General features: G+C 32.9%; 1 protein-coding gene and 1 pseudogene across 10 annotated transcripts in view; one reads left to right on the forward strand and one right to left on the reverse strand.

The window, feature by feature from the left end:
* Positions 1–24,578, reverse strand: part of GRIA4 (glutamate ionotropic receptor AMPA type subunit 4) — a 320,071-nt gene that overhangs the window by 53,068 nt on the left and 242,425 nt on the right. For 9 of the 10 annotated variants that reach the window (XR_001598786.2, XR_001598785.2, XM_016159687.2 and 6 more), the window contains exons 7-11: positions 18,394–18,552; positions 15,208–15,375; positions 13,950–14,054; positions 8,667–8,777; positions 782–988 (exon numbers count right to left, since the gene is read on the reverse strand). Coding sequence is in view for 8 of the 10 variants with exons in the window: in XM_016159687.2 (XP_016015173.1) it covers positions 782–988; positions 8,667–8,777; positions 13,950–14,054; positions 15,208–15,375; positions 18,394–18,552 (750 nt within the window). In the remaining 2 variants the exon portion in view is untranslated. Of the gene's footprint in view, positions 1–781; positions 989–6,522; positions 7,358–8,666; positions 8,778–13,949; positions 14,055–15,207; positions 15,376–18,393; positions 18,553–24,578 lie in introns of those variants that run through there. The other variant, XM_016159695.2, reaches the window with a different exon arrangement.
* LOC118603435 lies at positions 22,382–22,500 on the forward strand (annotated as a pseudogene).

The following is a 24,578-nucleotide window of genomic DNA, read 5'->3' on the forward strand; positions in this document are numbered from 1 at the left end:
TATAACATCACTAGCATTTGGTTTGATTCTTATACTTTGCAGTAGTAGCTGAAGAGACCAATATTGTTCTGATTCAAGCAGGAAGGTCTACACTGAATTTGTCTTTGGTTATGAAAGTGTGCACTCAATATCTAGTGATCATAAAAGAAAGGGCGTGAGGCTCATTGTGGAATAAATTCTAGCTTTTGTGTTTTGCTAGGTATGAAAAAATGATGGTATTACATAAAGTTTAAATTTACTGTGTTCTGCAGAATTGCACATTTTTGGTGTTATTTCATATATGCTAAAGTAGTTCAGTGATCACTTCACCAGGTACTTAAAAGACATTTATCAGTAACACAACCAATGGTGATATAAATAATTAGCTAAAATGAGGTTCAGTTTTATGCTATTGAGAAAAATATATTTCTACATTTATCAAATGGCAGATTACTAATGGATTTGTTTTATAGTTCTCACAACATGTTTATGGTATAGAAAAATCAAACTTAAGAAAACAATAATCATGGATAGCTGAAGTTAGTGTTTTTCTTTATGAAGACATCATATTCTGAATGCTTATCTCTTTCCTGATTTTGAGGTTATCGAGTGTTAGTTTCTCTCATTGCTTGGTAATTACGTTATTAACGAAATAGAGAAACAGTTGAACATCATATATATCTCTTTGAATGTAACTGCAAATTTAAAAAACAGTAATAGATGTTTAAAAATTGATATGTGCCCAAGTCAAAAAAGTTTCATGTTTATGTAAGTAAATTCTTCAATAAATTGATTTGCTTACCCCATAAACAAGTTCTCCTACCATCCCATTCCAGATTTTTGTGTCTGCATCCCTTGCTCCATATTTTCCATCAGGGACAATGGCAATTTTATACTTGATACCAATATGTTTTGCAATTTCAGATGCCAAATCTACACAGTATCCTTCATACTTGTCATTTCCTTCAAACATTTCATGATTTTTCTTGTACATAACATATGGGGATTCCTATAATGAGAGAAGTAGAACTGTAAAGGAGAAATTATAAAACATTCGAAAATATGTAACTTCAGATTCAGAATTTGACAAAAAGATTATATTTAGTATTAGTATACAGAATGATTTTGTGTGGCTAGAAATCCATAATAAAACAGATGAATATATAAATAAATATGCTTAGAATTATATTAAATTGTTTTACATTGGATACTGAAAGGGAAATCTTTAAAATAATTTTCTGTTTAGTGATTATTACATATCAAGCACTGTAACTGTGATAGGAAAAATATTAATTAATAACTGTCTTGAGAAGCATAGATATCATCTTTGGCAATGAAATTATTAGTTGCAAAATGTCTCATGAAGTTAAAGACTATTTAGTAGTCAGCTTCATGGAATAAAAGATTCATTCAAGGTCACCGGTCTCCATATTCTGCAACTTATTTATCCGCAGTCAAATGTGACCTCCTTTAGGAAAAGAATTAGGTCACTTTTCTTTGCTCTCTAAAATTTAACAAGATGCATTTCAAAGAAGAAATAAATTAATAGATTAAAAAGTTATATATACTTAAATTGGCTTTCCTAAAATTGTCCAAAAATTTGGCTTTAATTAGGATTGTATTCCATGAATTTTTATCCTATTATACAATATGTCCCCAATGAAAGCTAATAATTTCCCCCAATTGTGACAATCACACACTTCAAATGATAGCTTCATTTATTTTTTGAAGGAAGTAAGACAGAAAATAGAATGAAGAATTATTGTGAAAAATCATATAAAATGAAAAACTGTACTGGTGGCTAATAATTGGACAGTTTCCAGGTTAAAGCACACATACACATACAAACACACACACACACACACACACACACAACACCCTAATTCAAATCATTTAAAGGCTGTGAACTGAAGAGACATGCTAGCAAATAAGCATTTGATTTTATAAATGGAACCTAAAACTACCAACTAAAAGAGAAGCCTGGTGAACATGCAATACATACAGAACTCCTGGTCATTCCTCAGATTTTTAGTCATTTGCAGACAAGAAATAACCAATTTGGGTCACAATGTCATTGAAATCATGCATTTATATTTTATAAAATTTTACGGTAACATTCATTTAGTAATTTTGATAGGAATTTTTTCTTTTACCCTAGCAAATTAGTAATGGGTGAAGTTGAACTTGCTCTTGGAACTCTGGAATAGAATGTAATTTACTTTGCAGAACATGGCAACCTACACTAATTTCGTTTTTGTTTTTCTTATAAAAGTACTTTGTAAATGTCAAAACTACTTTTGAAAACTTAATAAGGATATAAATTACGTGATCTATGATTTTCTCACAGAGATGCCCGATATAACTCTATTGCAGGTTAACTGTCCAGGATTGGTCCTTGTATCATTTTCTTAAATCCTGCCTTAAGTTAACATGACTACGTGACCCAGAAATATTTCACTTTTCCTTTTAACACTGGACTTGGGTAAAGAAAGTTTATCCATCTATAAAATTTAGGCATGTAATTGTCTCTTCTTTAAATAGATTAAAATTATTAGCTTACAGAAAACATTCTCTAAATATAAAGAATTTTGCAAATTAGAAATGTGGTTATGAAAATTGACAAGTTGTTGCAAAGCATTGTTAATTTCCAAGATATGCTATAAAATATTTGCAGTTAAAAGGAGCTATCTTTTTACTTTCTCTTTTTTTCCTGCAATGGGTAATTAAAATATGGAAGGATATGTAGAAAAAAGCAAGAAGCACACATTTGTAAAATTCTTAACATTCTTATTGAAATGGCTGTATAGCTACCTTCTATAACTATTGGTATAACAATAGTTTTTCAAAAGGATTTGGCTAAGGCTCACATTTGGTATTAAGGTTAAAGATCTACACTAAAGTGTCTAAAATATTTGAACACTTATGAATTTTAGCCCTCAAATATATATTAGCATATTAACTTGTGTCTAGAAGTTTCTCTAGCTAGGATTATCATCTGCTTTGGTAAATTCTCTCTACTTTATTTTGTGAACAATGTGCTTCAATAAAAGCTGAACTTTTATTATTTACCCAAACGTTTATTAAGCACCTGTGTGTCAGGCAGTTTGCTGGGAACTAGGGGTACACAAATAAATAAAATATGCCCCTTGTCCTCTTGTGATCAATTAAGGTTAACGTTTTTAAGTAAGGGTAGAGGAGTGAGAGTAATGAGGGACAATAATAAAATATAGCAGTGAAAAATAAAATAGCTCTTGCTTATTTTGTGATTACTCTGTCAGGTACATTGCTAAGTTTTTTAATTGTGCCCTTTCATTTACTTTTCACACTGACATTTTGAGATAGGCATTTTCTGTTTTGCAGATGGAAATATTAATCTCAAATAGGTTAAGCAAATTGTTCAGTTTCACAGAACTAGTAGAAATGGGAGTTAAACCTATATTTTAAAATATCTGAAGATATTTGAAGCTATTATTGCATCTGTTTGAATAAGTGAAACTATTTGAAATTTCATATGATTTAATAAGAAAGGAGGCAAGTTAAAGAAGTGAATTTCTGCATTTTTAGTGAATGAAATTCTTTAAATTAAATCTTGAGTAAACAATGTAGATAAAAACCTTTCCATATCTCCTCATAGTGTCTGGTACATATAAGGCACTCAAATATAAAGATTTCCTGGTCTACCAATGCTTCCTACATAGGACTATTATGGCAAAGTAACATTAGAACTTTTGATGTAGGTCTTCAAAAGGAAATTAGATATTAACAAGTGCAAAGTCATCTCTTCTGAAACAAGCATAAGTATATATTAATTAAAAATATTTAGTGGCTTTTATTTTTTTCTATTTCCTTTTTGGACAGTGGAGACCTGTCATGTCTTTGTTTTCCTGTCAAAACCCCCTAACAAAGCCTAGAAAAACCTGTAGTTTACTGAAAATATTGATTAGAAATTTAGCTAAGCTTTTTGCACAACGAAGGACAGACACAATTTTTGAGATTCAGAAGAGTGGTGCATGCAGTGTAAGAGAAATAAGATAATCTAACCCAGAGGGGTGGAAGAACAATGGGAGAGAAAGTCTGAGCTTTTCTTAAACAAAACAAAAGCTCTCATGACTGCTCAGCTCTGTATTTCTTTGAGTGTTTCATTTTTCTGTTCCAAATGAGTGGCAAAGCCTTGACATTTTCTCAACCTCCTTATTTGCTCCATTCCTAGTCTGACAATTTGTCCACAAGTAGCCCTTTTAACACTGCAATACAAATTTGGGGGCAAAGAAAATACAAAATCTTTTCAGTATAGTAAAAAATGAATTCTAGCTAATCATTAAGGGGATTTGTGGGGCACCTTTGATAAGCAGCCTTATGGAATCCCAAGTGTTCAATAGTAAATGAAAATGGAATTATCAAAGAAGTAGAATATATCCTCTTCTGCCTTAGAGGTGTAATAAAGAGGTGCCATCTTTATTAACAACTACTATGCTCTGTGGGACAATAATGCCCTAGAAGTTATTTTAAATGCATTACTTCTTAGTGGTTATGAGTTTATTACTACAATTTCCATAATGAATGGTATTCTACATATGCTCTGCTATTTCAGGAAAGAAATCAATCTCTGTTTAAAGCTGTTATAGTAGGGCTTGCTTATGAAAATGTTTGTGTAAATGAATTAAGATGATTTTCAATCCATAAAATATAATTTTCCAATTTAGATAATTTTTTTTGGATTATTTGTAGTTAGCAAAAGTGACACTGTTGAAATAGATACTTATTAGAAAGATTTTAAGATTTTCTAAACATCACAAATATAACCATTATTATTACTATTGAAAACAGTTAAAATAATAAAGTTGATATTATCTTCCAAATCTTTTGTTATGTGGATATTTGCTTTCTTCAAAGCATCTTAATCTATCTAGATAATTTATCCCATGGGTAAAATTATTGAAGTGGAACTTAAAAGTTATTATTCCATTCTGAAAAAAAGAGTACATTTAATGGATGTATAATTTTATTTTAAATAATTTATTTGAAAACTAATTTATTATAAGTCCTTCGGAGGCAATGTATGGTGGATATTAGTATATGATACAAGGGAAAAAATATAAATCTGTATTTTCTGTATATATATGTGTATATACATATATTATATATAAATATAAATGTGTAGATTGTTGTATGTGCACATGTTCTATGCATAGTACATCTACAAAATTTTACATAGAGAAGATAAAGTATCGAACATTTCATAAAAAAGATAAGGTAACCTCTAGAAAGATCAATGCGATAAGTAAATTACTTTTAAGTTTTAACAAAATTCTGTCTCTGCAGTGAAAATATTTGGATTTATGGAAAATTTTCCTAAAGGATTATTATGTTTATAAGGTGATGAGAAATACTTTCTTAGTTGGTTAATGCATAATAAGCATCATTTAACTTCAGTATTAAAGATTTGGGGGAAAATGAGCTTGGCTGAAATATTGCATTTTGTCTCCTTTTCCAGGGAATTGAGCAGCCAAAGAAAGTAGTGAAATTACAAAGAAAAACACCACCTTCTTTTCTTCCAAGGTCTACTGCAAACTGCCTTTTACTTGCTGCACTTGTCCAAACCACAAGCACAGATTTGGCTTCCTTAGGTTGTTTATAGAAATAATGATTTTGAATGTAAAAAGTTAAGTCAGTATGGTCACAGTCTCTTAAGTTTTACAAATTTTATAAAATCTTTAGTGACTAAAACAAAGATAGAAAATGATGAGTATCTGAATCCAAGACTTTCAGTTTTGTAGTCATGATTCTCATTTGATAATATTGTCAATATCACTTTTTTATTTAGATTTAGCTAAGTTATTTTCAGTATGACTATATTCAGGTAGAATAAATAAGTCATTAAAATGAAGATCACATAGATATACAACATTCGTAAAAAACAAATTTCAAAAGTGCAAAAAGCTAAAGCTACATTTTATTAAAGAATTATAGTTAGCATTTTATTATGTTTCCTGTCTGCTTTCTCTTACTAGAATATAAGTTTAATTGGATGCGGGATTTTTGTCTGTTTTGTTCTTGTACATATCCCCAGACTTGTAATTGTACCTAGCACTTAGCAGACGCTTAATAAATATTTATGAATGAATAAATGAATTTATCAATCAATTTTATTTAACAATCGCATATATCATTACAGTGTATCAACATATAAATAACAACATACACAAAAGAAAGACAAATGGGAGAACAGCAATGCCATATCGATTCAATCAAAATGAATGATTTCCAGTGCCACAACACTCTCAGCCTTCTTCTGTTTCTAGATATCTGTCTTGCACACATTGCAATGTCTAACCAACACCATCTGTGTTGGGAATTTTCAACTGAACTTGGGAGATTATTACATGCAGGTGCCAACATCTCATTCATCTGCAAGGAACCATATTTCTTTCAAAATGAATGAGGTGGTAGAGATATCATAGGTCCCAGGCTACTATTTTCAACGAAAGCAAATACAAGGAACATTTTCAAGGAAAGGATTTTAGTATGTTTTCTTTTCTTGCCTTCTTTTTTTTTTTTCGAATTACTGAATGATTATGCAGTTGCAAAGACCAGACATACTATTTATACGAAGATTACATTTTTGTACAAAAGACAGAAACTAGGATTGCACTATTTTGATAGCAAAAATATTGATGATATCGCTGTTAAACAACAGGTAACTTTACAGAATTTTCTTTATGTACATAGGAAATTATTGGATTTTTCAGTCATTTTTACTTATTTTTTGATAGCATGCTTCTGAAAACTAGCCATGCTTACAAATTTATTCATTAATTTGTTTTTAAGAATTATATCTCCAGCTTCTTTCATAACAGGGATGGATAAATGATTCTCTACCTTATACCTATAGTACACATGAAAACACTTTATTTCACACAGAACAGGCAAAATTTCAAAAACATCTTCAAAGAAAACGACTGTGTATATTCATAAAACAAGCGCACAGATTCATAGATATTTACTTTCAGAAAATCTAAGCTTGGGATTAAGAGTGATATGATTCAATCATTTATGTACAATGACCTCATTTCAAGACTTGGGAACTGATATGTCAGAATTGCTAAGTGATTCTTTTTCAACATCTATTTATTTTTCTTGAGAAAGATGAAGATTAATTCTTCTTTTGTTCTGGTTTCTCAGAACAGTCACAGAACTTTAAAAAAATTTTTTTTCTGGTAGTCCAGAGTTGGTCATCCAAGAAGAATCCCATAGGAAAAATTAGCTCAAATTTACTATACAGCAGAACAAGACTTGAGCCTTAGTTAGGAATGGCCGAACAGCGTGGAATTCATTTCTTTCTTGATCAATTTCTTAAAATAGGATTCTTCATCAGAGGCTGAAAAGAGGAGGACTGTACTGAAGTATGACTTTCCATTATTGTGTCTTTTTTAGGAAAAGAAATATATATATTGCTTTTCAAGTCCCATGCAAACATTATACAATTAAGTGAGAAGGTATATATTTTGCACTCTTACATAAAAACCGTTGTTGGTTGGTTTGCATTCTAAAATCAGAAATTTCCGACCAAGGCTTTGCAGATTAACACTGAATTGCTCGCTGTGATACAACACAGATAAATCCAATTGCAACATATATGAGCTTCTCTCTGGTATTTCATGCTTTGACCTCAATGTCAAAATTTTGGAAATAACTCAACATTACTAAAACTAAAATTACATAAGCTAAAACTAAAGCATATAAAATACCTCCACTTCATTTAGAGTAAGGGCTTCATAAGTAATTAAAAATATGTTCTGCTTAAATGGGACAGTGAGCTAAGGATATATAACTTTAAATTAGATAGAAAAGATCACCGATTGTTGATCTCCTTTGACTAGCATTGACTCATCATGTTTGATGGTAGAAAAGAAAAATATGTAAGATAGTCTATTATTTAAAAAATCATTTCAGGAAAATCTTTTAAAACAGCCTTACAATTTAGAGTATTTTTGATTTTATGATATGACAGAAAGAAGCAATTATATTTTTCTTAATTCCTAGAAGTCCTATAATTATGTTGTGCATTTACCAGTGGCCAAAGAGAAAAATAATCGGTGTGGAAAAACACTTTTGCATTAAAAATAAACATAAAACAAAATTTATTTCTAAAGCATTCAGTTGTATAAAACATGCTCACTAAAATCTTCACATTCATATCTCCACTATTATAAACAGACATTGCAAATCATTATCTCTGTCAGATGATTAAACTACCTGGAAATTATCATTTTAAACACCATTAATTACTATTACATTGAGTTTTAAAAAACATAGTAACAACAATAATATGGTATTTACTACCAAATATTTTATGTGATTGGTTGTTGATCTTTTTCATGTTCTTTCTTTTGTCCTTTGGAATCAGCATTTCATACATTTCCAACTAGAGCATGACAGTTTCCATTTTTAACATCTAAGCATTTTCCAAGAAAAACAATGAAACACAAGATAATACAAATAGAAGTACCGAATGTACTCAAAGCTGAGGACAAACCTACTCAAAGTCTCAACAGACTTTTGTGGATCAGAACACCCATGTCACCACTGCTAAGAAGCAGCTTTCACCCTCCCTGTTTACTACAGCTGGGGAATTAAAATTGCCTGTGGACAAAACGAAAGAGCATAAAGCATAGACTAAAACTTACCATAATTGTGGTTACAACCACTGTTCTGTTCTCAATAGCTGCTGTGTCATTGCCAAGAGTGGGTACATCTTGAATCAAGACTAATTTATCCATATCATTCCAGTAACCAACCTGCCAAATAGAGAGAACTCTTGAAAACTCATTTTAGAAGAGTTTTCTCTAATTCTTACTAGAACAGTTAGAGATATTAATAAGCAAGCAAACCAAAAACAATTTAAAAAGCGGAAAAAAGGTGTTTGGAAGTTTTCTTAATTCATGATCAGCCAATTTTCCTGATGTTAATGATCTGCCTGGTTATAATTTGGCAATTTTACAATTTACAATTAACGGAGTAGAAGAGACATTGGGAACAAGTGGTTCAGAAAGAATTGTGGATACAGATGGCACACAATTTTATGTTTATCCTCTTTTCTAGTGAGATGAATTGGTACTCTTTAAAATTATATGATCTTATCAATAGCCAGATTTACAAAGGGAACATTACAGAATTTTTTCAAGTAAAAATGACCTATGTGTTTTTAAAGCAATATAAAAACAGTTTTTGCTTTGACATTACCTAGCTCCTAAGTAACGGTCTTACCATTTTTAAAATGCTAAATACAGCAGAGATTAATATTAATGTACAACATTTTCACTTTCAAAGATTATATTTAGTTAGTACTTTTTCATTTTTAAATTTTTATATGACTTTCTCATTTAGATGTAATACAAATTTCTTTCCATAAAATACATTAAGTAATTAGTTAAGCACTTTATAAAGCACTAAACTATAGCAGGGTCTTAAAGAAAAGGTAGGGTTCTTTGTATCATGCAGACCATTAATAGAATGGCTACCACTAATTGACTGCTTGCTCTACAACATACACTGCATTTGATGCTTTTTAAATATGCATCTTAAAAAGTTTATACACATAGCAAATGTAGAGGTAGGTATAATTATTACCTATATTTTGGAGATGAAGACCCATATTAGAATGTTAAATAAATTGCAGAAAGTTCTACTCTGGTGGGGCCAGAATTCAAAACTCATGTGACACAAAATCCATACATACTTTGTTATTATGCCATACAGTCTCCCTAAATGGGTGTTTATATAATGCTTTCCCAACTTCTTTCTTGAATTTTTGGGCGCGGTTCATAAAGCTCATGTGTCCAATAAAATGTAATAGATCACTTGTCTCTTCACTATTTGTTCTAATATGTTTTGGAAGTCCTCTTGCTTCCTTCAAGTTTCTTAACTGTGTTAGCATTTGCGAACATATTAAAACAAAGTAAGCATTAACATATCAGAAAGAGGCACTATATTATTCACAAATATTGTATATATATATATGTAACTCAAAAACAGAATAGATGGAAAAATAATTTTCATTAATATGGCTTCCTATACTTCTTGATGTGATCTGTAATTATAAGTATATATGAATTCAGCAATTATTTTCAATTGTCCATATGAATTCATTTGTAGCTGACATTTATTTAATACTTCAGTGATAAATATAATTTAAAAACAAGTATACCTTTGAGACCTACCATCTCTCGATTCCTACATGTACTTAACAAAAACAAACAACACATCAGTTGCTTCCTGTTAATTCTCCTTTCCACACAACAGTAATATGACATGAAAATGAGTTTTAGAGTTTAGTACTCCATTAAGATGCAGACATCCTTCAGATCTCAGCAACCTCTTCTAAGGGAAAGACAATTTTTCTTTATTTATGAATTCTCACAACACAAAAAGTACAGAACTGGGGCACATTCTGGATAATCCTCACGTGTTGGTTAAGACCTTTATATTTTGCATTTAAAAACAACCTGTGGGGTCACAACTATCTACCCCCAAGAGATGAATGATTTAGAAGTGCCAGCAAATTAAAAAAAATAAGCAAACACTTACTCAACTCTATCTATATCTTCTGGTAATACTGGTGACAGAAGAAAGACATGGTTTATAGTGTGGGACCAATTAGTGGTTGATCTCATGTGGGCCATGGACTTACTGGGAAGTAAGATTACAAGGAATAGATAGTGATACAGAGGTCACTTCCTAAAGAAAGAAATCTGAAACTCTGAATCTAGAACCTCACATGATATGGAGTTTTTCTAGTTCTTCACAACATTTAACAATTTACTAAGAACGTTTTCCATGTCCAATCTCATTTAATCAGATAGAGAAGTAGGCATTTTTTCTAGAGACAGAAATTGGGTGAAAAATAGTTTTGTAATGCTAGAGCAAAAATATGGAAACATTTAAATCACTAAACTTGCAAACTCTGTCAGAAAAATACCTATCTTCTTTGGACTCCTAACAGTAAACTGTGTGCAAATCCAATCACGGTGTAATGTAAGAGTAAACATCTCTGCATTCATGGTGGACTTTGCCTGTGAAGTAGGGACTGGATAGGAACTGAGGGGCTGTGAGGAGCCCCTGTCCTACTCAAAGCTGGTTCTGTGGAGAGTTGATTTGGCCAGACCTGTCCTCAAAAATATGGCTTACTTCCAGCCTTAACAAGAACCCTCATGGCCCTTGGGACTGATAATACTTCTTATCAGTCAAGACAATGAGCTCTGGAGCTGGATAAGCTTGGGTTTCCACCGTAGCTCCATCTATTTCTAGCTGAACATCTCTGGCAGGTTACTTAGTTTCTCTGAGCCTTGCTTTTCTCTTCTATAAAATTAGAAAAATATTTCTTACTTTCCCATTGTTGTGAAGTCTAAATATAAAAACACACATCAGTTTTCCAGTACTGTGTCTAGTATATAATCTACTTTCAATACATATAATTTTTACAATTAAGAATTCCTGAAACCACACAAATCTAGTCCTAGAGCATTCCCTCTGGGAGTCACTGGAAGACAAGAAGATTCTACCATACTTAGGAACTGAGACTTCAGAAAGAGCTTTGTGGCTTCTGCTTAATGAGACTCTCAATCAGTTTTCCTGTTACAGAAGTCAGACAAACTGATGGGCTGACTCTCTGATCTATTTTCAAATACAGCTCCCTTGTTGGCATGTGTCCAATTTATAAGAACGATTGCTCACTTTTCAGACACATTGCCAAGTCTTACCAGCACAGTGTTTCTCATGGTAGCTCATTTTTAAGTTTAATATTCCTGACAGAATGCCCAAGTTGATCGTTGCCACAGAAAAACGAAGATAGATGAGTCTACATCATTTTACATTTCATATTTCTTTTAGGAGTCTTAGATGAATGTTAACTGAGTGTGAAGATGTATTGTTCATTACTCTTCTAACTTACCCTTTTTAACTTTCACCTCAAAAAAGCTAAATTTTTGTTACCATTATGGTTCAATAGGCCACAAGAAAATCAGTACTATAAATAGCTCACTTGATATTACCATTAGTTATTAATAGTTTTTTTCCATTATTTTTTCTTTTAAATAAAGATCATTTTACATTTTGTACTTACTGTTTTTTGAAATAATGGATTTGTCTTTTGCATTTTAGAAAAGTTCTGCTTAAATGGCTAATTTTGCAAGGTCTGGTTTGTGGCAAGAAGGTGGGCCTGTTTTACCTTTGTTCATCAGTTAGCCCATGTTTCTAGGGGCCTGTGGAGTATTCTGTCTGCTCCACAGCTAGCAGAGGGACCTTGCTTACAATGGGCCTCTTTCCTTCTTGTTGCTGGCTGTGTGCTGACAGAGGGGGTAAAGTTGGTGTTTATATGGAACCCCTTAAATTTCTTCTTGGGAACATATCTCTATCCCCTGCTGCAGACAATGTCCTTGGAGGAGCCCATTATGGAGCTTGGCTTCCCAGCTGTCATCCATCTCCTGCCTCCCTGATTTGAATTAGGTAGACCCCAGGTTACCATGTTGTAGCTGGCAGCCTGCCCTCAAGAAGATGCCAGTAAGAGGCTAAACAGCTAAAGATAGTTTTAATGGCAGCTCCAAATCTCCTTCTCACAAATATGCAGAAGCATACACTACGAAAGATTGGGGCAAAATACAACTCAGAAAGCCTTTGCCATTTTCTATGTATGACTTAATTGTACTTCCAACTTGTCTTCAGGTCCTTGCCTCTTCCATTTCTACCTATACAAACTCTAAAGTCATAGCTAACTTTAAATCCCATCTCCTCCATGTAGCCTTTCTTGATTTTCTTTCCTCTAGGAGAAAGTGTTCTCTTCCTCTTTAGAATATCCACATGCTTTCTCTTTAACTATCATATAACACTTATTGTATTCTACCCTACTGGAAAATTTACTCATTTAGAGAAGGGTCTACTCAGCTGAGGTAATGATGTAGAAAGGTTCTGGAGTTAGACATATCTGAGTTAAAATCTTTGTTTTCTCACTTACAGGCCTTAAACAAGTAACCTTGACCTATGGGACCAAAATTTTCTCATTAGAAAAAGGGAGATAATTGTACTCACATTATAGTTTGTTGTTAGAGTAAACTACACCAAATCCAATGCTTAGAACATAGCAGACATTTCATAAATTGTAGCTATTATTATTATGCTAAAGGAGGAAAGTATAATTGGGAAAGCATTTTTTAAACAGCCAAGTGGTGAAACAAATAGAGCGTTTAGATAAATTGCTTGAACATCTCTTTCCTTGAGCATCCTTGCTAATCCTAGAGAAACAGAATGTTAAAAATTATATATGTTAATTACATGTGTATAAAATGCATAAAGCTAATTACTGTTGTGGGATTGTATGACTCCATTATACAAAGTTCTTTTTAGATGTTGTGAAGGCTGCTGATAAGCTTAGTCACATTATAAGACCAGTAGAGTTACATTCTGAAATCCAAGAATCTGGCGCAGCTTCCTAAATTGAAGTTTTGTAGGTATTTCTTACTTCTCAGCCTGACAATAATCTTATTTTCTATTCGCTCTTCCCTTTGCTCATTTAAATGCGTTTACTTGCTTACTTCAAGAACATTCGGCCTGTTCTAAATATGCCCACTGGTTAGAAATAATTTTCTTTGTTCTCTCTCATAAATGATTACATGGAGGTATGTCTCTTATCTGCATTGTATGCTTTCCTTCAGAATAAATTTTGTTTTCTGGGATTCCTTTTGCTAAACCTTTAATAAAAATATTGCTTCCATTTTGGATAAAAGATATAAACAGCATATAAATTAATTTGTTTCAGTTTTAAGACATGATTAAATATTAATCATGACAGAGATGATCAAGAAAGTACTATTTGTAAGTACACACATTAAAAAATGTAGACTATGTAGTTACCTTTCACCTGTAAGCTTTTAAAAATGTCAAATGCAAAATAAGAAAACAGTTCAAGTGTAGCTCACCTTTCTAGGTCCTGTGCTCTTTAGCTCAAACACATCCATTGTATAATTGACCCTACGCCCATAGTGGTCAAACTGAACATTCCCTGTCAGCCCTTGAATTCGAACCTATGAACGAAAAAGAAAACCCAAACATGTATTCATTTGCCATTTCACTTACAGTCATCTTGACTTAATCTGCTAGGCTTATTGCCACACTTGGGTGTAGAACTATAAACTATAAGCCACTCACTAACAAACCATGGGGCATCTGAGCTGCTCACATAAAATCTGAAAAAAGGAATATTAGAGGACTATATAAGCAACTCTACTATCTACCTGGATGATGAATATGTTTCCTTTTTTTTTTTTTTGTATTACAAAGTTTCTATTGTAACTGACAGAATACATCCTCAGGATTGAATATTATTTATAGGAATGGAAATATGGTTTGTTTATGGTTACTTTTCAGTTTTACCTATAGATCCACAAAATAAATGGCCATGATAACTACACTAGATTATATTTTTTCTTGCTAAGATTAAAATTAATATATAATAGGTTAAAATATATTTATATTCTTGAAAATATTCAAGTATATTTTATTCTAAATTTTCTTTTCATTTTTACTTATGTTCTGAACCCATGGTGTTTCAGAATATTTTAAATGTAATATTAAGAATATAAACATATTATGTTAAACATTAGAAAAATAGATCTACTGAGGTGGCTAATTGTTTCTGGGTTTTGCCCATTTGGGCACAAGGTAAGTTTATACTTCCTGAACCCCTAGTGGTTAGCAAGGCCTACGAGACTTTTTTTTGACAAATGAGTTGTAAACAAATGTGATGAGTGTCACTACTGGGGCAGAGTTTAATTGCCAATCTGAAACTTCCTTACAACTTTATTTCCCTTTGTAGCATTCAAGATGGTAGCTGCTTTATCGGCGTAGGTCCCTGAGTGATTCAATTGGCAGAGTGCCCCTGCTCATTTACTGTGTATGTGAGTGAGAAATACATTTGTATGGTTGTAAGCCACTGGAACTTGGGGTTGTTTATTACTACAGCATAATCTAGCTTATCCTGACTAAGCATTTATATAAGATATAAACACTGGTATTCTACCCAGTATTCTATTTAGAAATGTCTCAAAAACAATTAGGGCTTGATAAATTAAAATGGCAATTGTAAAATGTACTTACTCTCAGATAAATTATTCTGTTTTCTTGAATATTCCATTTAAACAGAACGTGAAATAAATTGAACTTAAAATTGTGAGTTACCTGTTTGAGTGTTCTCTCCATGTCAATGCCCTGGCCCCATGGAGCAGCAGGATTTGCCAGACAATCTCCAGCATTTCCTCTCCTAGAAATATCAATTTTCTGCCTTCTAAGATTTCGAAAAGTTTCAGCCATCACAAGGACTCCATCATAAGTCAGAGCAGATGTGTACTAACAAAGTGAAAATAATTATAATGGTAAGTGTTAAAAACTTATCAATCACCAGGAATAGTCTGGAGGTTCTGTGGGTTTATGACATAAAGTATCATCCTATCTATCTGATGACAGTTAAATTACTGATAATTAATTGACTCTAGCTTCACAAATTTCTATGATTGCTTGATTACTAAGACTGTATACCAAGTCTATTAATTACTCTGATTTAAAAAGGAGAAAACAGCTACTGAAAATTAGAACTTCTAATATGCAGTTGTCCAGCAGTTGGGAGAAGCAAGACCTTTAGGTGAAGTCTTTTCGTTGTGTTCAAATAGAAACACTAACATATACAAAGCTAAGTGCAATGGTACCACAACCTGCCTCGTAACCAGTTGCTGCGGTTGAGCCCCAGGAGGGCTAGGAAGTCTCAACCTTTTCCTCCTCTAAAATACCTAGCAGGGTTCCCTGAGATTTAATATATGTTTATTGATGTGAGCGGTATACCTTTGTTCAGTTCCTCAGAAGAATTAATGTGAATGTTTATAGTTACTCATATATTGGATAGCAGAAATATAACATCTACTTATTTAACATATAGGTTTGCACTAGTCACTGTGCTAAATAGAAATGTTATGCCCATGCCTTTTGAATGTGTTCAGGAAGGTTAAGCCATTTCTCTAAGTTTCCATTGTAATTCAGGATCAAATTGGAGAAGTGAGGGATGACCATGTTTTTTGTTTTGTTTTGTTTTGTTTTGTTTTAATAATTGCCCAGTGCTTTTTGAGAAAAGACAGAACCTTAATGAAAAGATTATTAAGGTTAGGAAAGGAAGTAAGGAAAAACTGAGAAGGAAATGTAATTTGTTTAAGCTGAAAAACAAACAAACAAGGAATACTTGTAGAGTTTGATTAGAGAATTCTTAAGCACATGGAAAATATGGCACAATCTTTTGACTCACAGCAGAGCATCAACTGTCAATAATGACAAAAAACTATATTATCTCTTAGGAATTCCATATGATTGATTCTATATTACTAACACATTCTAAAACTGTACTAACAATAGTTTTGTCCTGTGGAACATGGAAGATATCTCCTTAATTTGCTGATTGTAAACAAAGTAAAATAATTTAAAAGTGAAATTATAGAAAGTAAACTTAGGCAGTATGACCATTAGGCACAGCAGCTAGCATTCCAGGGAAGAGAAAAATGAAATGTAGATAGGATGAAGGATATAAATTCTAATAAGGAACGTTTCAATGGTAGAGAACCTAATTAAAAAGTTTCATCAGAAAGGTATATGTGAGACATGTAAATTAAGAAGCTTGCTATATATTCTTTAAGGACATGACAAAATAAGCTTAAGGATAGACCCAGACCCTCACAATTGAAATTGTGGCTGAAGGAAATTAAGTTGCTTAAACTGAGTGATAAACCAAAGACGAATATGCCTCTTTACTTGCCCGGGCCAGCACATCTTTGAGTAGAGAAAGCCTTCAAACCTTTTGGTAAGGCAAGAAAATAGAACAAGAAATAAAGTAAACTTACTAAAGACACAAAAGGCAAGAGAAAAATGGTAATATTTGTGAATCAAGAGAGGGAAAAGAAAATATCGTTACTTTTTAAATAGAGAGAAAAAGCCGAGAGGAGATAGCACCAAAAAGCAAATGCCTTTGCTGTGTTTTAAAATGTCCATCCATTCTTATGAAACAAGTGAACTAGAAAAATGAACAGATGCCATACAGGGTGGAGCAGAGCAAAGTAAAGCAAAGCAGCAAAAGCCTTCAACAGGTCATAGAGCTAATGGAAAAAAGTAGTAGTGCAATTCAGCTTTATCTTTTTCAAAGGATTTAATTCTTTTCCATATGTCTTATTGTGCTACTGTTCAAGAAATCATATTTATGGGCACACACTTCTAGATGGCATCTAGAAAATTCTTATTAAATAAACACCTGTATTTTCCCTAGGAACAAGGGTTCAGTCTTCATTCATTCAGCATTCATAACTTTAAAGGACACAGAGAACCCATGATTTGATCCCAGGCATTTCACAAACCTGGCCCTTCTCTCAGGGATAACCAATTAACATACCTGTTTAATATCTTACATTTATTAATCTATAAATTCAGAAGGTTGCATTATAGTGATTGACATATAATGGATACTCAATAAATGCTTTATTTTGAAATTCCATGATTCTATCAAGTAGTGAAGATGGCATGACTAACCAAATTCTTACATCACAGAGAAGAAAATGACACAGTGAGTAGGGAAAGTTTCACAATTATGAAATGGAAGAACTGAGACTCTCTATCCCTAGATTGCAGTTTTCTAGGCTAGAATTTCCAAATATTTGAAAACTTTTTACTACAATATATTGTCAGTGAAAAGTTAGTAAAAGTTGTTAAAAATATAATGCCTTATTATGTAGGAGCTCAAAACCAATAGGTGAGAGTTTAAGATACATTATGTCATTATTTACATGATATCCAAGGAAGTCATCTACCTTTTTAGGTGAAAAAAAATGTCCTTATGATCAGAAATTTACTAGCTTCCTTTGCAGATACAACTAACATACTTCTGCAACGTCTGTTGGGAAAAATTAAACAACCTGACCTTTTACTATTGATTTGCAGAAGCTTGTACATTTTACATTCTACCTGTTTCCTAACTTAATGTACTCATTATAAATCAGTTTGCAAATATAGTTTTTATCTGGATGGAATAATTACCAATGTTGTTCACATCTGAAATATTTAGTTAATAAAAATAACTTTAAAAACATGCAATTTATTCATGAAAATTCATATGCAAAGTAATAATAATAGTAAATTACTTGAAATAATGTCTAATAACTATTCATAAATATAGAAATTTAGAACCTTTTAAGGGCTTGTGTAGCACAGTGACAGTGAAAAAACACTTCTGCCCTATGTCACACTATGTCTGACAAAATATTACTATAATGCATCATAAGCTTTCTACTTTAAATCTTAAAAATACTAAAAATATATAAGATAAAAACAAATGAGTACCTTTGGAGGAGTTTCAGATCCTGGATACTCTCTCTGATCTAGTTTCTTCCAGCGATCCATTAGTTTGGTTACCATAGGTGTGTTAAAATCTACCAACTGGAATCCTGTCACATTGGCTCCACCATGTATAAACCGCTCAAGAGAAATATCTTTGAATCCCTATAAAAATCAACATGATGATTTGTTAAGTTTACTTCATTATTATACATGTTGGCTCTTGTAACATAAATTAATAATCAATATGTACATCTAACTAGATTTCTAATAAAGCAATGGCTGGAAACAGGTGGACGATCCAATTATGTCAATTCAGCTATTATATTCTGTCGTTCAAAATTTAATACATGAGAAAAAGACAAAAGTGTTTTCAGTTAAGTTTAACCTTTTAACAAGTATTTCTTAAATGGATGCCTTTTATGAAGCATGGGAGGGTATAGGAGGTGAATATGATAGCAGCAAAAATTCTCCTGTTGAGGACATAATTAGATGTCCTCAATTTCTTACGCGAAGATAATATCAAAGCATTTCGATACTATTTCTTACTTGAAGATAATATTAAAGTATTTTTGTACTCTGAGTATGTAATGGGTTATACCTTTTTATGGGGGTTCAGTTTAATTACAAAGTGGTCTAAAAGCTGATGGAGCTGATAAGTTGAGCCAGGGAGAGAAAAAGCTTTAAATACATCAGCCACTAGTAGTGGAGAAGAGAGCAAGAGAAGCCATTCATAGACTCCCGTGTGGTAGGAAAAAAGATGGTGTCCACGAGGTGGACTGAGGAGATGCTGGGAGGGAAGGGTGTCATCTCTTTTGGGCCAGAGGTATTTATCTGAGTTTCAAACATTCTCAAACTTTATTCTTTCTCTTTCTCTTTCTCTCTCTCTGTCTAACATCTATCTATTATGTTTTAAACATTTTCTCCCCCATTAATTACTGAAGGTGTCTTACAAAAATGCATACTCAATACAAAGCTTAAAACAAAAAAAAAATACAAGAAGTAGGCAAAAAGAAAATTTAGAAAGTGAATTAATAAAACGAAAGACATTAGCTCAGAGAAAAGTAAACAACACACACACATATGAGTTTGTATATCTGTATTTGCTTTGTTTTGTTGCTGTTTTCTCTAGTATTTAGTAAAGTTTATTTTGAAAATGTAAGTTTGATTCAATTGTGTTGGGAAACTTAGGGAAAATGAATCCCACCTCTGTAATTGTCTAGCCTTAGGTTTCCCGCGTGCATAATGAGAATGATAATGCTAAAGTACTTAGCACACCTGGTTCGAATTCAGTAAGTGATGTTATTATTCATTCATTCATTCAACAAACATTTATTCGATGCCTACTATGTGACAGGTAATTTGACTGCTCATCAGTAACATTCTCATTTCACTGGGAGAGAAATGGTAACAGAAAGCAAATCTATGTTTCTGAACTGGGGAAAATACTGTCCATCAATCTCTATCTAGTATAATGTCAGTTGTATATTTATTTGCGTCTATGAGACTATAGGGCAGACTCACAGGCAAGCAAGTAATTTCAGTTTTCTAAAAGCCACATTGATTCAACTATTGCTTTAGTTGCTAATTGATGACATAATTTTCTTCCAGCAGCAGCTGAAATAAAACTTGCCAAGCTTTTTTTCGTAGTGTTATCCTACAGCTGCAGCCCTCAGAAAAATCATCTGGCGTAGTCTAATTGCTAAATAACAGTCCACATTTCTCTGATTCCATCCTGCTGCTATGCTGAAGGTAAAGGAAAAAGTATTGACACATCTGATTATAAACTCCTTTTCACTATGATATAAATGAATGGTGGGTGGCTCAGTTAATTTTAGCTATGTCTGTTTCCGTGCAGGCAATATTTTTCATTTCATATGTTTTAAAATAATTTTGTATAGAAAATTGACAGGATCTTTACTGTGAAGCAGTTTTCTTAAAAATAGTTACTTTGGTGGCTATTTAGATTTCGGTTTTTACCAAGAGAGTATTGTAGAACTAAAAGTTCTGAGCAACAGTGCAATAAAATTATAGTTTTACATCGAGGGGATGGTTAAGCAGCTAAGTTAAAGTGCTGCATAAGGGAAGACAATAGAGAGGCTTCCTACTTGTTGAAATGGGCTGTTCAACAATGTTTTCATCTCACAATGGTTAGTGACTTCCTAAGGAAAGAGTACATTCCAATTTGGCTTTTCTTTTAATTTCCATTTATAGTTCATACATCCTCTGAAGGAAAAAATGGGAAAGGAAATTAATAAATTATAGGTCTTCGGATAATCTGATGACTGTTGATGTAAATCTATACGGGTCCATCACACCACAGGTATTTAATAAATGTTCATCCTTTAAGTTTTATCATGCAAACTTAATTCATTAAAACTACATTTACATTAAAACTGAATGTAATTCAGATAACATTTCTGCTGTTTTACGTTTCAGATTCACAGGTCGTCTATATTGTATTGATACAGATCTGGTCCAGTTAACAGAAAGAAGGTCAAGTTAAATGAGAGTGATTTCCTCTTAACATCTTTTAAAATTTAGGTTGTTAAGAAATTGATTAAAGTATGCATTTTTGATGATCATGCAGATTGATGGTAGAGTCAGACATGCTTAATGCAGAAAAATTGAAAAATATAGACGACATCAAGAAAAAAAGTTAAACAATGTCTCTAAGTTCATGGACACTTAACTAGAGTCATGGCACTTGAGTAAAAACATGCTAGACTACAAATTTTGTAAACTTGAGTTCTAGTCCCTATTCTTACACTAACCAGATGCCTAAATGTAGTCTCAAGTCACTTCAATCTCTGTTTCTTAATTTCCTTACCTTCAAAATGAGGCATGACTGATATGTGCCTGTGTGTGTGTGTGTGTGTGTGTGTGTGTATGTGTGTGTGGTATGGCAAGAGATAGGTAAGGAATAGATTCCTTTAATCTTAAATGGTATGTCCTGAGCATTCTAAAATTTTATACTACTTTATGACAGTCAGGTGTTTTCCTAGATGTAAACCGAACATAATTTAAAAAATTAAAAATCTAAATGAGTGCAAGATTTTAACAAATTGCCTTACAGGTGACATAAATGTCAACAGTTCCTTTTTGGTACTTGTGGCCATATATAAACCATTTGACAAACAGCTGGAAGAGGGGTGAGAAAGATCTGAATATAAACCACAAAGAATGCTTGTAAAGCCAGATCCCCCTAAAGATTGGTATAGGAAATGCTTAAATGAATGGTCCCTTTGTGATTATATAAATCATTCGCTTATATAGATTTTGAATTTATTTATTTTTTAAATTTATTTATTCTTTGCCATCAGATCGAACAGAGTTTCAATCTTGCTTTTGAGACTTAGGATCTATGTGATCTTGGATAAATTACACTGAACTCCATTTTCTAATCTATAGAATAAACATCTATTTTGAAGATTAATTAGAACAATTATAGTAATAAAATAAATATGTAAGCTGGATTTTAGAGGATAAGCAGCCATTCAATAGTAATGAGTAAGGGTAAGGGACCTTTTCATAAGGTCAAAAAAGACGTTCCTGCCTTAATGAACTTAGAGTGTGCTAATGTCTTATTTGCAACTGGGCCACAAGATTTTGGACTATACTTGGTATAGATGAAATATAAAATAGTGTTTTCGTGAATGAAAAAAAAGAATGCATTCTATACTTTCGGTGTACAGGATGATAGTGTAAACACTTTATCCTAAAAGATTTTAGTAGCACGGTGCTTCGATTTAGAATGCTTACTCTGGTAGAAGAGGGTAACCACTGGGGCAGTGGCGGTATGTTGTTTGAAAGAATTGCAGAAAGTTCTGTGCAGGGGTGAGATGCCAAGTATTAGCAGAAAGAGCTGGAAAGACCACAGTTCTTTCCCTTTCATGAAGGGCCTGAATTCCCTTACTGTATTTGTAGGCTGGAGCCAATGAAATAATTTAAGCAGGGAAATGATATAATCATACTCTTTTTAAAAATAACTGCAATCTATGGCCATGCTACCCTGAACAATCCTGACCCTGTCTGATCTCAGAAGCTAAGCAGGGTTGGGCCTGGTTAGTACTTGGATGGGAGACCACCTAGGAAGACTAAGTGCTATAGGTGTAAAAAATAATAAAATAAGGATTGTAAGCTGACAAGGTTCTTGCAATCTGTGAGGTCAATCAAGGGTTGCCTTGCCTAAAAAATAAAAAATAACTGGGAACAAAGTAAACAAAGAACTGGAGAAGAGAAAGTCTAGGGGCAAAGTAGGGAAGCAATTTTCTTTAAACCTCTGAAAAACAGACTACAGTGTGTGAGGCCAGCGCTCCTGAAAAAGACCCCAGGGGCAGGTCCCCGCCCCTAGCTCCCCGCCCCTAGCTCCCGCCTGCTAGCCACCTGATGCCTATGGACCAATCCACGGGTGCCAGGACTACGCTGTGGCGCCACACTGCTGCACCAATGAAAGAGCCCCACGTTGTGCTTTTTGCCTTTTGAATCGTCCCCTTCCAGGATACGACCCTTAAAACCCTGCCCTGACCAGGCCGGGTGCGACTTCTCTGGCCCCTGGGGGGCCAGAGAACCTCGCCTGCTGGGGACCGCTTGCCTTTCAATAAAGGATGCCTGTTAATCATGAGTCAGACTCTGTTGAGTGGCCGAACCTTACAAATGAACCAACAGATAAAGTTTTCCTGCCTTTACATTTCTTGGAAATTTCTAGAATAGAGCTTAACCTCTTGAGATGCTATGTGCTTTCACCTATACCTCTAGATGGTGGGTATGTTTAATGTACATGTATACTGACATACAAACCACAAACAGGACTTAAGGGGAAAAAAAGGATTTCAGCAACTTTTTTATTTCTAATAAGTTTTCCTCATCTTTAGTATGCAATTGGTAATGGTAGTGGCAGTGATAATCATAGAAAAATGTCAAAAATCAGGGGAAGGTCTTATCTAGCCACTTATATATGAGGCACGGCTCATGCTATTAAATGGTAAAATCCTTTTAATGTCTTGTTGAATTGAGTTTGCTAATATTTTTTGAAGATTTTTGCATCTATGTTCATAGGGATACATAATACATTTATAAATGTTTAATTCTATTGGTGAACTGACCTCTTTATCATTATAAATGACCTTTTTTGTCTCTTGTTAGGTTTAGCCTAAAGCCAATTTTGTCTGATATAAGTATAGATACTCCTTCTTTCCTCAGTGTCTATTTGCATGGATTATCTTCTTTCCTTCACTTGCAGTCTATGTGCCTTTAAATCTGAAATAGTCTCTTGTAGGCAGCATACAATGGATTTTCTTTTTTTAACCATTCAGCCACTCTGTCTTTTAATTGGAGAATGTAGTCCATTTACATTTAAATAGCTATTGATAGGAAAGGACTTACTACTGACATTTTGTTAATTGTTTTCCTATTGATTCCTAAATCCTTTCTTCTCTTGCTCTCTTCATTTGTGATTTGATGATTTTCTTTAGTGATATGTTTTGATTCCTTTCTCTTCATCTTTTGTACTCCTATTATAGGTTTTTGTTTTGTGGCTACCATGAGGCTTACATAAAACATCTTACAAGTATAACCTTCTGTTTTAAATTCACAACAACTAAATGTATAAGAGCGCTACAATTTTACACATTTCTTCCCACATTTTGTGCTTTTGATAGCATAATTTACATATTTTACCTTTTTAAAAAATTATTTATTTTTTATGGTGGCATTGGTTAACAAAATCCAATAAGTTTCAGCTGTATATTTTAACAGTAAGGCATATATATATTTACACTGTGTGTTTACCTCCCAACAATTTACATCTTTTTATATTGTGTAGCCATTTAGAAATTATTATAGTTATAATTATTTTTAATGCTTTTATCTTTTAACTCTTAGATTTACCCACCACCATTACCATATTGGAATATTCTGAATTTGTCTACATACTTTCCTTTACCAGTGAGTTTTATACTTTCATGTTTTCATGTTTTTAATTTTGTCTTTTTATTTCAGCTCGAAGTGTTAACATTTTTTTTAAGGCCACTCATAACGATCAACTCTAGCTTTTGTTTGTAAAATGCTATGCCTCTCCTTTCATTCTGAGACAATTCTCGGGTGGCAGATTTTTTTTTTTTTTTCCTATTGCACTTTGAATATATCTCCCAGTTTCCTTCTTGCTTGTAAAATTTCTACCGAAAATTACC

This window comes from Rousettus aegyptiacus, unplaced genomic scaffold (genome assembly GCF_014176215.1).
Source record: "Rousettus aegyptiacus isolate mRouAeg1 unplaced genomic scaffold, mRouAeg1.p scaffold_m13_p_5, whole genome shotgun sequence".
Classification (NCBI taxonomy): Eukaryota; Metazoa; Chordata; class Mammalia; order Chiroptera; family Pteropodidae; genus Rousettus; species Rousettus aegyptiacus.